Raw genomic sequence first — 16,521 nt, forward strand, 5'->3', positions numbered from 1 at the left:
GCTGCTTCATCAATGAGTTAGAGTTCAGAGAACACTGGGAAATTTTAGACTGTTGTACTTTTGAGAATTAAATGAACTATAAACATTTGTCAATGGGGGAAATGATAATGGAAATGTGTGTTATAAAGTATACAGTGTGGACTTCCCTGGTGGTACAGTGGTTTAGAATCCGCCTGCAGATGCAGGGGACATGGGTTTGAGCCCTGGTCGGGGAACTAAGATCCCACATGCCACGGGGCAACTAAGCCCTTGCTCCACAAGTACTGAGCCTGCGAGCCACAACTACTGAAGCCCACACGCCTGGAGCCCGTGCTCTGCAACAAGAGAAGCCACTGCAATGGGAAGCCCACGCACTGCAACGAAGAGTAGCCCCCGCTCGCCGCAACTGGAGAAAGCCTGTGCGCAGCAACAAAGACCCAACGCAGCCAAAAATAAATTAATTAATTAAAAATAAAAAATTTTAAAAATAAAGTGTACAGTGGTATTTCCTTCCTATCCATTGTAACATTACTGAAATGATGTTGCCATGTGCCTGGCGTGGAGTAAAAGTTCAACAGGTACTGGCTGAATAAATGAACTACCACTACTGAAAAAGAAAAATACTTCCGGGGTGTATATCATGTCATATCAGCACCATATCAGCACATTAGTTCAATCAGTTTGAAAGTAAGCACTAAAATAGTCTCACAGCTTTAGGAATAAAGATGAACTTCTTTCAGTACTTAGACCTAAGGTTACTACTTAGTTCTACAGTAGTTCCTTATCTCTTTTTCATGGATAAAAATAGAATTTTCCTTCCAAATTATGAAAAGTAAGTGAAATCCAGAGCCCCTGACCTCAGACCTCATCCGTAAAATTCATGTATAAAATGAAGGATTTTGACCAGCTTCTGGGCTGGGTGCTCTGGGATAAATTAATAACTACAATTAGTGTGCAAACTAATAATGGGGTTAGGCTAATGTACAAATGACGATAATATACGGTAGAGTATGGTACATGTAAGGTAAATATAAGTGATATACAGAGGACTACTGGTACTCAAAGGGAAAGATCACATCTGGTTGAGGCAATGAAGACTAGTCTCTTTGGAGGAAACGACATACGGTGGGCTTTGACAAAGATGGGGTAGGAGTAATGCTATGGACCAAAAGTTTCTGTCCCCTCAAAATTCCTATGTTGAAACCCTAACTCCCAATGGGATGGTATTAGAGGTAGGGGCCTTTGGGAGGTGATTCGGTCATGAGGGTAGAACCCTCATGAATGGGTTTCATGAATGGGTTAGGACCCTTAAAAGAGGACAGAGAGCTGGCTTGTTCTTTTCCCACCATGTGAGAACACAACAAGAAGAGCTCCCAGGAAGAGAGCCCTCACCAGACAACGAATGGCTGGCACCTTGATCCTGGACTTCCTGGCCTCCAGAACTGTGAGAAATACATTTTATTGTTGATGAGCACCCCTGGTGACAGTATTTTGTTATAGCAGCCCAAGCTAAGATAGACGGTGTCTCAGGGGAAAGGACTTAGAAGATATCGAAGGCACAGAAGAAACATGGCAGGAAAACACAAAGTGTACTAAGGGAACACTGGTCTGGAGGTAATTATGCAGGGAAAGCACAAACTCTTTGAGTCTTCACAGGATAGTACTTTATAAATAATATAGTATAATCATTCCTTCATTGCTCCAATAGCTTATATTCAGTACACTCTATTTAAGGTTTCCATCTGAATTTTTTTCTTAAAGATCTGGCCATTAAAGGGGTAAAGCATTAGTTATTTGGAAAGATATTTTTCCTTCTACGTATCATGTTGAAATAACCCACCAAACTTCTTAGTTTAATGCCGTCACTTTTCATTAGTGTACACCTGTAATTTGTTGTCATTTGTTCTTGAATAATAATTTGAAAATCGATGTTTTACCTAAAATTATTATTATATAGTATATGCTGAAATTTTCTAATAACACCTAGAATGCATGAAGAGAGTGCTTTTTGGTTAATGGAATGAATTCCACTATTATACACAGATGGTGAGAATCAAATTTTCTTGAACTTTACCTTATTACACAATGTCTGTCTGTCTCTCTCTCTCTCTCACACACACACACACACACATGCACACTTCCATTCCAAGTTTCATTTCCTATAAGGAATAATTTCTGTCACACATGAATTGGTATCTAAACTATTATAGATACTAGAAGAAATCCCTCTGTGGAGGTTTCTCTGATAAACACAAGGACATAATCCCCTCTAGAGTAATTTGTATATATTATAGAGAAGGGAAGGACACACTGGGCTCTAAATTTTCTGTCTTGAGGTGGAATGCTTTAGCCTATTACGTTTCTTCTTCCTGATATTAACATAATTTAAGGGGAAAAATTCAAACATTTCTAGGATTTTTTCTTTAGTTCATAAAATGTTTCATCTACTATAATTAACTGTATTCCTCTTCTTGAGAAACTGCTTTATAGCAATATGCATAGCATATGTAACTCATATATAACTCTATATAATAGAGTTCTGGTTTTATTTCAATATATTAGTGCTTTCCTACGTTTTTTAAAGGCACAATTTTGGGTCATCTAACACTGTTTGGCACACCAGGGAAAAACAAGTTAGGTCATCATATCCAGCAGATACAAACTTGAATCATTCTCTTGTGGACAGCCATTCTTTTGGGGATTAATTTTAATGTCAATAGAATTATTTCCAAAAGAAATAGTATGATTCAAAAATATCTCCTTCATTCTCATCTGCCAGTGTCACGAAGTTTACAGTGATACTGAACTGTACTACTGTAAAAGGGAAAAAAACCTAGTAAATTAAAGTGGTTTTCCTTCATTTAAAAAGAAGTATCCTCAGGAACTTTATAGTTCCTTGGAAGTAGGCCCATTAGATATTGTCGGATGAATGAATGTCTCATCTGAAATAACACAATTTCCAATGTGTGTGGAAATATATATGAATTTCTGATTCATTTCCAATAAATATGAATGATTTACAGGAGGTAGTTTACTCACTAACTATGATTACAGCTATTTTAATTACCAAAAATAAAAGACTTCCCTGTTTGTTAACTACACAAAATTAAAGCACGTGACCACTTAACCATACTGCTTTTGTTAAAAAGGTATTTCTAGGATCAGCCTGCTGTCTTCCATTGTTTCTAATGAGAATGTCTGTTGACCAGTAACATGCTATGAGGCACACCAGACACAGTAGATTAGATTAACTAGTAGCTAATGCTCATGTAGCAAGCCTTCCAACGCTGAAAGGAACACAGTCTACTTAAAGCGCAGCTCTGCACCCTGTCGGCTCCCCCCGCAGACACTTTCCTGCCCACGCACTCTGTCGCTTCGGGACCCCCGATCTCCTGCTGATATTCTCCTCGTTTGTCTCCTCATCTCAGCCCCCTCCAATCCTCCCTCCACAGCTCGGTCAGAGACTTTACTAAAACACTGATCGGACTTTAACCTTCCTTGATGACAGACTGCAAGCTCCATGTGGCAGGTAGAGGTACTGGAACCGACTTTCCCTTTGCCCCAGAAAAAGCCAAGATTGAAGAGAATAAACACAAGCAGATCATGTCCTCCTGCTGAAAACCCTGCGACGGTTGCCTGCTGTGTGGCCTCTAAGCGTGGCCTCTAAGCTTGCCCTCGAGAGCGCCCGGCCCCTCCTCGGGGAGCTCCTCCCCGACTCCACTCCCTCAGGTACACGTGCTCCAGCCCCAAGGGCCGGCCTGTCAGCTCATCAGGGCCTTCTCCACTCCCGTTTCCTGGGCCCTGAACATTCTTTCTCCACACCTTCAAGGGCTGGCTCCTCGTTACTTGTTTCACCTCAAATGCCACCCTATCTAACTCTCTCCCTTACCAAGTCCACATTATAGTCAGATTTTCTTAGTATGAAGAGTAAGATGATCACCTTCAGATATATCATTTATGTTTTATCTGTTTTACCTGTCTATTTTGTCTCTCCTACTAGAATTAAGCTCCATAAACCAGGAGCCTTGGCCTGTTTCACATGGTGCTATATGCCCAGGGCCTAGGACCGCGCCCAGCACACGGCAGGGGCTCAATAAATAAATATTGCTGAAATGTCTGACCGCCTGTGTGCCCCGTATTCCCAAGTCGGTATCTGGTACGGGGCTTGTCACATAACAGGCATCTCTGGGAAGAATGAAAATTCATGACTTCCTATCATCTCAAGGTAAAGTGTGTCTTTAGCACGGCCTGTGGGACCCAGCATGTCTTAGACTCGTCCATCTCTCCTACTGCTGCTGCCTGCACATACCACGTTATTTCACATGGCCGTGTCTTTCTGCATGATGCCCCTCTGCCTGCAAAGTCTCAACTGCCACGAAGCCCATCCTTTGCCACCATCACCCTTAATGCACAGCTGATCGGTTGTCCTTTGAGTTTTCACAAAGCTTTGAGCATGTCTATTACTGAGTTTCTCATATTGGCATGTAGTGCCCTTTTTTTAAACCATCTCTGTCTCCCTTAATAGACAGTGGACACTCTGAGGACAGGGTAATGTCTTATTCATCTTTCTAGCACCTAATGGAATGCCCAGCATCTAGTAAATCTCAATAAATATTTGTTGAATTGAATTACCTAAACTTCAGCCGTACTAATGTGAGCATTTAAAAAACTCCCCAAATGCCTTCATTTCAGAATATATCTGCTTACTGTAAAGATCTACAATACACTGTCAGGGTAATAAGAACATGAGATTTCAACTGACTCAGATAATAAGATCTAACAACTAGATTGGTCTAGATCTAATAACTACATTAATTTGGTTAACACTGAAAAAAATATAGTATTTTCCTAATACCAAGGCGTAACAGCATATATGAGAGAGCTATAGCAATTACAGTTTAAAAAATATCTGTAATAATCTTAAAAAAAAAGAAACAAAAAAACTAAGAAAACTAATACTTACTTATTTTTGGTCAGTCATTAGCTTGGAATCTGGCTTATTTCTCACAGGCCTTTCCAAAAAACATAATACTGGTAGTTCCAAAATCTTTCTAAAAGGTTTCATTTTAACCAACTGCTAACACAGCTGGCCTGAGGTTTTCATCCCAATTATAGCACCAATCACAAAAACCCAAATACAAAGCAAAAAGAGAAGAAAAAACAAAAGCGGTCCTTCAAAGAAGGCACAGCACCACAGAAGATGCTCCCATCCCCAGAGAAGCGCCTGTACATTAACCTAATCACATTCTGCAGCACAAAATGCTCATTAAAAACACTCAGGGTTATTTTTAACCTGTAGGTCATTTCCTTAATCTATCAATTTTTTTTTTTTTTCAATCATCAGATCTGACCATATCACTTAACCAACAGGTTAGAAATACTGGTAACAAATCAAATTAATTAGCGTATCAGATGAAAACTCTTTCAAAAGAAAAGCAAGGGGTATAACGGATTGCTAAAAAGAGCCCAGATTGGCCATGCACCAGCCCCCGTGTCTCCCCACCTCAGGCAGCTGGCTGTTAGCATTATCTAGAGAAGCTTCCAAACTTGGGGTCTCATCTCTGATTTGCAGCACTTCTTCTGTTGAGATGCTGCCCGTGGAGTCTTGAGACTGAAGAAGTAAATCAGGATGGTCTGGCATGGTTTCATCTGCAGCAGAATCATTGTTTAACTACAAGGAGAGATAGTAAGATAAGGAATTCATTTATGAGTCAGTGACGGTCACAAAGGCCACAAGAAACATTCTATGTTGTAAGACATTCTGGGGCCATAGTTATAAAGAGCTTCTTTGACTTCCTAAAATTGCTTTTTCCCCTCATTTCAGTCTATGCCAGAATTGGTGCTGTGAACGCAAGCAACTAACCCATCAGCAGAAATGACGTATCCGTTAACAAGGGTTAAATTTTGCTAAATAAAAACTACCAAAGTGAAAGAGCTCCTTGTGACTGTGTTAATCTTGACCTAAAATTCTTATTTTTACAGTGACGTCTCGTGCTTGCAGTTGGTCTAAGGACTCGTGAAGGGGGCGCTTTCACCTCTCCCGTGGCTTTGGCACCAAACGCTCAGTGGATTCTCAAGAAGCAGCATTAACTGGGAAGCAGGCACATAAGTCTGAACTGGCCATTCACTTATTTAAGCAAAAATCAATACCACAAATCTTCAGTAAGACGTAAAGAATTAGGACAATAAAGTTGTAATGGCAGGCCAGCCTCAGTGGGTTTATGTTCTAAGAAAATATTACAATTTTTCCTCTTTTAACAGGGTTATACATTTTTTTTAAGGAATTATTTTTTAGGTGTGAAATGGTACTGTGATTATGATTTTATTTTATTTTTTGAATTTTTTAAAAGTATACATTTTATTTACTATTTAGATACACTTTTTTCTCTTTTAAAAAATTTAATTTTTTTAAATACAGCAGGTTCTTACTGGTAATCCATTTTATACATAGTAGTGTATACATGTCAATCCCAATCTCCCAATTCATCACACCACCACGCCCCTCCTGCCACTTTCCCCCCCTTGGTGTCCATACGTTTGTTCTCTACATCTGTGTCTCAATTTCTGCCCATGCAGGGTTATACATTTTTAACGGCCAATATTTAACATAAGAAAAATCAAGTTCATGATTCAGAATAGATAAAGGCAAAAACTAATTTTTTTTTCCCTGTGAGGAGGAATCAGCTTCAAATTCTTTTTTAATTTCACTACCACTATGACTAGGGTCGGCCTTCTAAGGAGACCGTCAGTTCTGCCCTGAGGCTCTCATGGGAGCTAACCTTTGTTAAGCACTTACTATATGTCCTCCCCATGAAATTCCTACGAGGCAGGTACTGCAGGTACTACTGGGAGAGGGTAGGTAACGACCACAATTACACAGCAGGTTGGTGGCACGATGCCAGCCTCTGAGCCTCTAGTCTGGCTCCAGGGAGAGCCTGGGCCTTCTTCATTGAGTCGCTGCTACCAGCAACTCACTGTTCCTTTAAACGCGCACAGTCCCAGGAGGAGACTGTCCCTTAGGTAGCATGCAGACCGCCTGGCTCAAATGCACTTACTAGCAGTGTGTCCTGGGACAAGTCACTTAATCTACAGAAATGCTGTAACCAGACTTAGCTTGTGTGGTTGTGGGGAGAGTTATAGTGACTAATCCACGTAAAACACCTTGCCCAGGGCCTGATGAATCTCAAACACTCAGCGAGTGGTAACTGCTGCTACTGTTATCAGCAACACCTTATCACTTAATACGTGATAGGAAGTTAGTGGAAAGACATATTGGGGTAACGGTGAGATGCCACAACAGGAGGGGTGACAGGAAGCCAACCACAAGCTGACAACTGTACATGCTCGCTATCGAAAGCCAACTCAGCCTGGCCTTTCAACAGCACTGCCAGTGCTTTACCAGCAGACCGAGTGTGATGCAAATGGGCCCAATTAAAGAGAGACATGGAAAGGGCCCTCATGTAAGAGCGCTGTAACTGTAGCTGCCGCCTGGTCTGCACTAGCTGACTCCTCATCGCGTGGGCCACGGTGGCTAATCCACACCCCTTCTCTCCCCTCGTCCTGCCACCTTCAAGTTCCAAGCCAGCTACCACTTCGTGCTCGCGGCTCCCATTTCTGAACGGACAGACTACTCCTGCAGCCTTCATTTTCTCATCTCTCCCTGTCTCTCTCTGAATATCTGCCATCTGGCCCTTGGAATACAAGTCGGAACCTCCATATAACAGACTTGATCTTGCAAAGAGAGCAAAGCTGTGCTCCATCTTTCCACGCTGACGAGGAAAGAAAAGCAGCTGGAGAATTAAGCGGTGCCGGTGCTCACACCGATACCAAAACATGTATCATTCGAGGCGAGGGCCTCTGAAAGTGCCCAGCACGACTCACTGTTACTAGGAGAGAAGCAATAGCACATATGTCTCAGCGGCTAAGCGGCACACAGTATCGAATGTGTGTTAGTTCTGTCATGAATAATGGAACACTGCACTGCAGCTACAATTTTGTATTTTCATCTCAGTGTGTGCATTTCACCCGCACTGAAATGAAAATCACAATACAGAGAAACAGTAACTACTAAGCTGGAAGTTAGGAGAAAGGAGGCCAGCTGTCACTGTACGAAAAGGTCAGCGTACCATCTGCGTGCGTGAGAGTATCTGGCTTGCTGTGAGTGCTGCTTCTTCTTCTGAGGACTCGTCCGTATCCTCCTGGTTTGTCAGGTTCAGGCTGGGGGTGCTGCTGGAACACTGGTACTCCTGGAGCGATGGTGTGTCCCCTTTGTCGATACTGTCCAGTGAGCGCCTGCGGACTCCCCAGTTGAAATTGTCCATGCTTTCACCCTGGAAAAGCAAGACATCGTTTCTAAGACCTCAAATACATGCTTATAAATATAGGAAAGGTAATACAGCGGGAAAACATACACCAAGATGAGAAATACTTAATGCATCATCATAAGCAGAGTTTCAATCAGCCCTTCAATTTCTTGAAACTTTTAAAACATCATTCAATATTTATAATATTTAAAGGGATCAAAATATTTGGTCAATGACCTGTTTTAACTAAAGAATTCTCTTGACTTTCTATCTTATATTACTGGGGACCAACTAAATCTACTACCTAGGCCATTTCTATTCTAATACACAAACACAGATGAGACCACAAGGAAGACAAATACATCACAGATGACAACAAATAAACAATCCACAACACCAGGCTGCAACTTACCTGCAGCTCCTGGTTAGCAAAAAGGAAAACACACAGAATTAGAAAGAACGAAGACAAACATGTAAATATACGCTACACTTTTGGGGAAAACTCTTTGTGATTTCTCAAACCCAAAGACTGATTCAAGCTCTGGATTAAGCTTTGTGCAGGAAGCCAACATGTGATTCAAACTACTTTTTTATGCAAAATATATTGTGAAAAAGTCAGAGACAGACACTTAAAACAACATTTCTATGATACACTTTGGCAACACAAACTTTAGGAAAACCTTCAAAATTTACATAGATTTAATGCTGGATACAATGTAAAACTGACTTAAAATACCCACATTCAGTTGACAACATACAGGTTCACGATTTTTTTAGACTGTAGCATGGTTCTGGCTACACCCAATGGTCATTTTTTGCTACAAAGTAGTTTAAAATCAAGATCATATTTATCAAAACATAACCTTTGCCAATCTCAAAAGGTCAACAGGAAATAAAACAAATTTCAATTTCGCCCCACTTACGGATTTATATAAGTTAACGTTTCTGTTATTCCAAGCTGATCCTCCTTTTGTAAGGATATAACTCTTACGCTCCTCTTTCTTAAGCCCTGATGACAAATTACAGTGTGTTGGCTAGCAAAATATGACTTATGTGTATTCCTTTACTCAAGAGGGATTGTCCAGAATAGAGGTTTTCAGATTTTTTTTTTTTTTTAAATAAAGCAGAGGAATACGCATGTCAAATGAAATTTACGACGGAAATCAACTGTGCAAAACTGATGAACAAAACCAGGGCTGCTCCGGTTGAAAAAGGTGGCCAGGAGTCCTCGGATCTTTCCCTATTTCTCAGGTATCCTACAAGCCCTAAGGCTCTGCAGGTCAGAGTTTGAAAGCCACCTTCCTAGAACGTATCATTTCAAATATTGTGATGTAGCAGAACACATAATAATGGCAACAGCCCTTGATATGTATCTGGTGAATGAATGAATACACACTGTGGGCTTTCAAGGTTGGGGGATATTTTAGAAGTTTCATTAGCAGTCAAGTTTGTTTTGTAGCAAAGTACTTCCTTTTACCATGTTCGAAGAAAGACTATCTTTAGGTTTTAGAAAAGCTCTATCATTTGATTTGGCCTAATTATGAGGCATAAATTAGCACCACCCTCCCCAAATTACTGTGACTTGAATGAAAGATAGAACTACAATAAGCATCTTTAATTCCTTCTAAGGTTCTATTCAAAAGTCATATTCATTACTATGGACATTTTAGAGTACTGGATGAACCTGAAAGTATTTGCATTGTTCTTTAAAAAAAAAGGCAAACAAAAAGAAAGAACCTGACCATTACAAAAATGTCAAGAGCCAGCCTTTAGAGATTCTAAATTCTGCGCTGAAAAAAGCAAGTAACTACAGAAGAATTTATAAGTGGCTCATGCCCGTGAGGTAGGGCAGCAGGTCTCTTGAACCCACCACACTTCCTTGCCTGATTGTGCAAGTCTGTCCAATTTCCTACAACATGTTTTTCAAACTGTGGGAGCGACATCAATTTTAGAGGCTGGTGACCTGGTCTTTTTTTAAAAAAAAAAAAAAAAACAAATGAAAGGAATAGAAAATATCACTGTGCATAGCATAGAGTAAGGATGCATATTCTTGAAATTTTTATTTTAAAGGTACGTCCATACAGATACACTTGGATGTGATATAAAATGTACTAGAAATGGCCACAGCTCAAAAAAAAAAAGTTTAAAAGCCACTGCCCTGTAAGACGTTGAATAATACTTGTTCTTGGGCTCCTGTGAACCTGTCCAGTGGTGTCTTTGGGAATATGGCGAACTAGGACATAGGAGCCTGTGCCGCCCCTCAGCCAGGGTAAGGGCGTCTGCTGATCTCTGAGGCACCATGGTCATACCCTCATATCTGCAGGGGTGGGGGGCCTGGGGGGCCGAAGCACACAGGAGGACCTCCCTAAACTGGCTTCCTATCAACAGCTAATGGTGTGACGTGGCAGAAACCATTACATTTTATTCCTCCACCTCACCTATATGAGCCAAAGGAAACATCCCTTCAAGAGGGTTGATGAATGCATGCAAGTTATATGAGTGATTTTAATGTCTTTGGACAGAGATATATCAGTGACACGGTACGGATACTTGACAGTAAGGCATTTGGGGCTCTTGAAGACAGACATTTATAACAATTTTAGAATGAACATTTTTGTGATCTGTTTGATGTAAACTTTTCAGATTTAGGAGACTGCTGTTTAGGGGACTGACATCAGCTACAGGAATAGGCCCTGAACTGCCTAACATAACCAGGGCAGTGGGCAATCCTGTTCTCTTTGCCACAATGATTGGTTTAGAAATTGGCAAATGTCCCAACTTGGGCCAATGAGATGTGACAAGAAGCATGCTAAAAGCATTCGGAGAGTAACTTCTTGACTTTCATGAGAGCATTTCTGGAAGTGACCCCTGCTTCCTTAACACTGCTGTGTGTGGACATAACCAAGGTCGTCTGAGGTGAAGCTGACTTGCAGAGAAGGGCAGAGCCTACAGAATTGCAGAGAAACAGCCGGAAACCTCACTGAGCCTTACCTAAAATAAGCTCTAACTCTGGGCTGGCTCAGCTCTGGGAGCGTGAATCTACTTTCTGAGTTGGAGTTTCCATTTAGGAAGCATCTAAACCGACACAACTATCAACTTTCTCTAAACGGAGTCAATATCAAGGACAAAGTCCTTGGTATTGAATGAAATGAGGCATTTGAGAGAGCTGGCTCCAACCTAAAGAAGAAAGTGATGATCAATGTCATAGGCAGAATCTCAGCCACAGGAAAGTGTTCCAGAAGGGAGCCAAAGGCGCCTTAATCGTCAATTTAGTTTCAGGGCCACCCTCTTTAGAGCTGTCTGATAATTTTTTAAAAAATAACTAATTTTATTTTTATTTTTTGCGGTACGTGGGTCTCTCACCGTTGTGGCCTCTCCCATTGCGGAGCACAGGCTCCGGACGCGCAGGCCCAGAGGCCACGGCTCACGGGCCCAGCCGCTCCGCGGCATGTGGGATCTTCCCGGACCGGGACACGAACCTGTGTCCCCTGCATCGGCAGGCGGACTCTGAACCACTGCGTCACCAGGGAAGCCCTTATTTTATTTTTTAAATTTAATTTTTTTGGTCACGCTGCTCGGCATTCAGGATCTTGGTTCCCCAACCAGAGATCGAACCCGTGCCCTCTGCAGTGGAATCCTAACCGCTGGACTGCCAGGGAATTCCCCATGTCTGATATATTTAAATGTAATTTTTACTATTCTGCTGCACATTAATTTGTATAATTCATGCAAACATTTAAGTCTAAGCGCACCCTCATTAAAAAAAATACTTTCAAAGAAATCCATTTTTACTCTATATTTTTAAATATAAAGATGAAAAATTAGACGTTCCTTTTATTTCAGACTAATTCTGCTATGCTAACTGTACTAATCATGTTTAGTTCCCAGTTTAGATTTTTACCTTTTGACTTTACACTGCCCTTAATCAGGAAAGATCCTGTGGCTAAATCCTTCATTTTCATGCAGTTGTTACTATTCTATAAATATTATAAAAGAAAGGCCATATCCTTACCTCTGCATCTTCCAACTCAACATCTAAAAAGTCAAAATCCTTAAAAACGCCAAACTGTTGTTCACTGCTGTTATCTTCCACAGCTACTTCTTCCTCTTGAATTATGTCCTCTGTTGCAGAAATGAGGCTAGTCTGTTGGTCCCCGACTTCCAAATCCTCATTAGAAGAAAATACAACCTGACCCCCAGCCAAAAACAAAGCAAAACAAAACAGAACAGAAAAAGGCCATCCATCAGCTTTGTCACTCTGAATATGGGACATCAGTGCCCTAAGAGCCATTGCAGGCCTCATCTGTCAATGAGCTCAGAGCTTCAATTTGGTCTAATGCCTAACTGGGTGTATGCTTAATTAGCATAGCGGCCAAGTGTCAGAGAGGCAAGTAATAGTTTTTTCATTCTAAGTCAACACTGTAAGTAAGGTTAAGTTAGAAAAGGCAAGCAAGGAGACACAATAATTTCCGTTTCTTCATGGCCTAACGTGATTGTTAAAACCTTTACACAGGTTTTCATGATTACTCACTGATGGATTCTTCGGAAGACCAGACTCTGGACCACAGAGAGAAAGCACATTCATTAGCTTTTCTCTTGTTCTTCGCTAAGGAGAAAGAAAATGCAAACGTTACGATTCCTGATAAACTAAGACAAATTCTCAAGTTCTCATACATAGAATGAAATGGATTCTTCTATTCTATGAACTTTTTTTAAATCTTTTTTTAAAATTTTATTTTTTATACAGCAGGTTCTTATTCTATGAACTTTTATGTACCTGTGATAACTGTGGCCTCTTCCAACTAACAGGCACCAAGGCATTAGAATTAGAACCAGAAGAAGTTGAGGAAGTGCTTCTCGTCACAGCAATCACTTTCGGCTTCCCGTTTCTTCCAGTTGCGCTATGCTGATCACCATATTTATTTCCAATAATTGGTGTCTACACAGAAATAAAACGCCAGTGTTTGACTCAAATAATTCAACATAAATGGGTTAATAGCGTATCTATAATGACATTTTTTATAAACAGCCAAAAAAAACAGCATAAGGAGAAAGATTACTTAGCGTAAGGCAGAGACTACAAAAATCAAAGGTAATGATGATATCTTTTTTTTTTTTTTAAATCATAAGATTTCACTTTATTGGGAACCAGTCTCTGAGGAGATTATTGGAGAACTTATTCCTACTTTAAATACAGATCTGCTTTCTTTAAAAATGACCATCTTCACCTTTCCCCCCATGATTATAAAATAGGTCCTCTTTGAAAGCTCAGAAAATATGAAAATGATTAAAAAAAATCACCTGTCAGCTCACCACTCAGACTTAATGTCTATTAATATTTTGGTGTTTTTTTGATCATGTTGTGTGCTTCAATAAGGTGCTTTGGCAAATATTCAAGATAAGTAACAACTTCAAAGAGAAAGCTATCTACATATGTCTTACTGCAAATCTGATATGTAACATTTCCAAAATTTATTTCCGTAAAATTCCATGATGAGTCCAAACGCTGGATGATCCAAAACATGTGTATTTACTCGGCTTTGTGAAGTGTCTCAAATTTGCATTTGAATATAATTTTAAGCTCACTTGCATGTCACCCAAGTCCCCTTATGATCTGGTCCCTGCTTATCTCCCCAACTTCAGCCTCCGCCACTCCCTCCTGAACTTCACACTCCAGCAGAGCTGAGCTTGCTCCCCAAGCATATGGTGCCTTTGTGGACCTATGTGCTGGCACATGTCACCTCCTTTGCGTAGAACATGCGCCAAGCAAACCCCTAATCACTTTGAACATTGCCTCCAGACTTCCAAGGAGGCCTATGCTGATACCACCACCACCTCTGCGTAATTGTACTTGGACATTTACCAGGTGATGGTGATTGTTTCTGAGCCTCTCTCCGCCCTGCTATACGGGAGTCCCTGGACTGAGTGTGACTCATCACTGCTCCTCTAGTATATCTCCAGTGCCCACACAGAGCAGGTACTTGGGAATTTTTTGAGGAAACAAATTGAAATTAACTATGTGATATAGATAAAATGTTCTGAGGATTCGTACCACCGTTTTCAACAAAATAACTGTGACACCATCAGTTTCTGACTCAGAAGAACAGCAAAGCCCATTTTCTCTATCATATTCCCATTCTATGTATTCCATGTTAGAAATTCTCAGGTGATAGAAACCAAAACATTGGCAGTAAACATACTTTCTATCTTAAAAAAATAACCAATAAGCTCTGGATAAATTCTAAGACCAAGACTAAACTGCAAAAATATTTTTTAATCTATATAATCCTTATCAATTAAAACATGAGTAGATCTTCAGCTGTTATCTTTCTCAACTCCCCCCACCCCCCAATACTTGATCAATAACTTCTCTCTTGAAAAATTCCTGCCTTGGCTTGTGAAAGACCATTTCGATGGTACCAAAGCCAACAAGAGTGGGCTGAGTTTCTGGAGGAGAAAACCCAAAACTGATGCTCTCCGCAAGGGTCAAAAAATCTTTGCATGCGATTTGTATCGATATTAATATGTAACATAGTCAGGATTCAGGTTCCCTCCGGACTGGGGGGCCCTGCCTCAGTCTAGCCCTAACATGTAGGGCTTCTCAAATCTCAGTTTATTTTAGCCTCATTTTTCCTTCCATGATTTCAACCATCCACCTATATGACACTGAAAACCCTTAAACTTTTTCCTTCCGCCCAAGTTTTCCTCTAAAACTTCAGATCTCTTCAGGTAATCAGCACCTCCGTCAGTATGTTCTTTGGTCTCTTCAGAGCCAGGATACCCAAGACTGAGCTCATCACGCCCTCCTTCCCTGCTAATACCTGTTCTCCCTGCATTTCCATCCCCTTTGAAAGGTACCAACACTCACCAAGTTGTTCCAGCAAATGTCCTTGTCTGTTCCTTACTTAGCACCTCCTCTCCTTCCCATCAAACCCCATCAATTACTTCCTCAGACTTTTGAAAACCATCCCTTCCCTCTTTGTTTCCTCTGCAGTTGCCTAGGGACACAGTCCAACATTATCTTTTACCCAAATTACTGTAAGAGATTCCTTAAAAATTTCTACCCCGCTCCTCCCTGGTCCATTTTCTATCCTGTTGCCAGAGTGATCTTCCTAAAATGCAAATCCTAATATTTCCTATTCCAGCTAAAAATCCTTTAAGAGCGCCTACTGCTTCAAGAGAAAACCATCTCGTCAGACAAGATGCCAGTGACCTCGCGGCTCCCTATGCCTTCAGCTTCCTCTCTCATCCTACTCTATACCTCCATCCTCTGTACTCCGTGCTCAGGGTAGGCCACAGTAACTGGATGGAAGTTTCCAGAGCGCCGCGCTTTCTCACACTTACAAGCCTTCATTCACACATGCTGCTTTTTCTTGGATTACTCCCCCCTCCCCAGACTTCCATATATACCTGTCTAGGGTTACTTATCTCTCAACACTCAGCTCAGATCAGGTTAGATGTACATGCTATATAATTCCTATAGAACTTCGAACCTACTTCCAGCCAAAGCACTTATCACAATGTTTATTTGCCTATCTCCCCAAAAGGCTATAGGCCTTCTCCCCTGAGAGCAGTCTTCTCCCCACTCCCACCCCATTTTCATGACACCTGTCACAGCATCTACTGCTGAGTATGAGCTCAATCAATACTTGTTGAATGACAGAATGAATAAATGAAGAAATGAAAATTTCTAATAGAGCACCTTTATCAATCTCTGAGCATCTTACCTCAGATATATCAAAATGAAAATCTAAGGTCTTCCCAGGCAACTCCTTAGAGACGTTATTAAAAATTTTAGTGAAGGATATTTCAGGAGAACCTGTATCTCCTCCGTAGGTCCTGGGGATATCGTTGGGCACGACAAGGCTTGCCGAGCGAGACACCACCAGTTTTAAGATGTTAAGGGCTTCCTTCCAATAAGGACTCTGGTTTCAAAAAATAATAGACAAATACATATTTAACTAAGAACAAAAACTTAGTGTACACTGTAGACAATGAAAATCTTATTTCTACAAAAACTCCTTGTAAATTATTCATTTTTACTTTGAGGTACCTAACAGAGGGTCTGAGTTACAAAAGGAAAGAAAATAAGTTATTATTTGTACCGTTAAATTTATGAGATATTATACATATAATAATGCTACCAGCTCAGAATATTTTGCATTTTTCCCAATAAGTGCTTTATAAATATTACTGGTTGAGAAAGTCTAATACAGTAATCTGGCAGTTGGGGTAAACA

General features: G+C 40.7%; 1 protein-coding gene across 9 annotated transcripts in view; it reads right to left on the reverse strand.

Moving 5' to 3' along the window:
• The window catches only part of FRYL (FRY like transcription coactivator), a 244,672-nt gene that overhangs the window by 19,494 nt on the left and 208,657 nt on the right, over positions 1-16,521 (reverse strand). For all 9 annotated transcript variants that reach the window (XM_033856980.2, XM_033856979.2, XM_033856984.2 and 6 more), the window contains 6 exons: positions 16,010-16,207; positions 13,060-13,221; positions 12,814-12,888; positions 12,295-12,471; positions 8,106-8,309; positions 5,483-5,650 (listed from right to left, as the gene is read on the reverse strand). In XM_033856980.2, coding sequence (XP_033712871.1) covers positions 5,483-5,650; positions 8,106-8,309; positions 12,295-12,471; positions 12,814-12,888; positions 13,060-13,221; positions 16,010-16,207 — 984 coding nt within the window. The remainder of the gene's footprint in view (positions 1-5,482; positions 5,651-8,105; positions 8,310-12,294; positions 12,472-12,813; positions 12,889-13,059; positions 13,222-16,009; positions 16,208-16,521) is intronic.

The sequence above is a fragment of the Tursiops truncatus genome, chromosome 5, assembly GCF_011762595.2.
Source record: "Tursiops truncatus isolate mTurTru1 chromosome 5, mTurTru1.mat.Y, whole genome shotgun sequence".
In the NCBI taxonomy this organism is placed as follows: Eukaryota; Metazoa; Chordata; class Mammalia; order Artiodactyla; family Delphinidae; genus Tursiops; species Tursiops truncatus.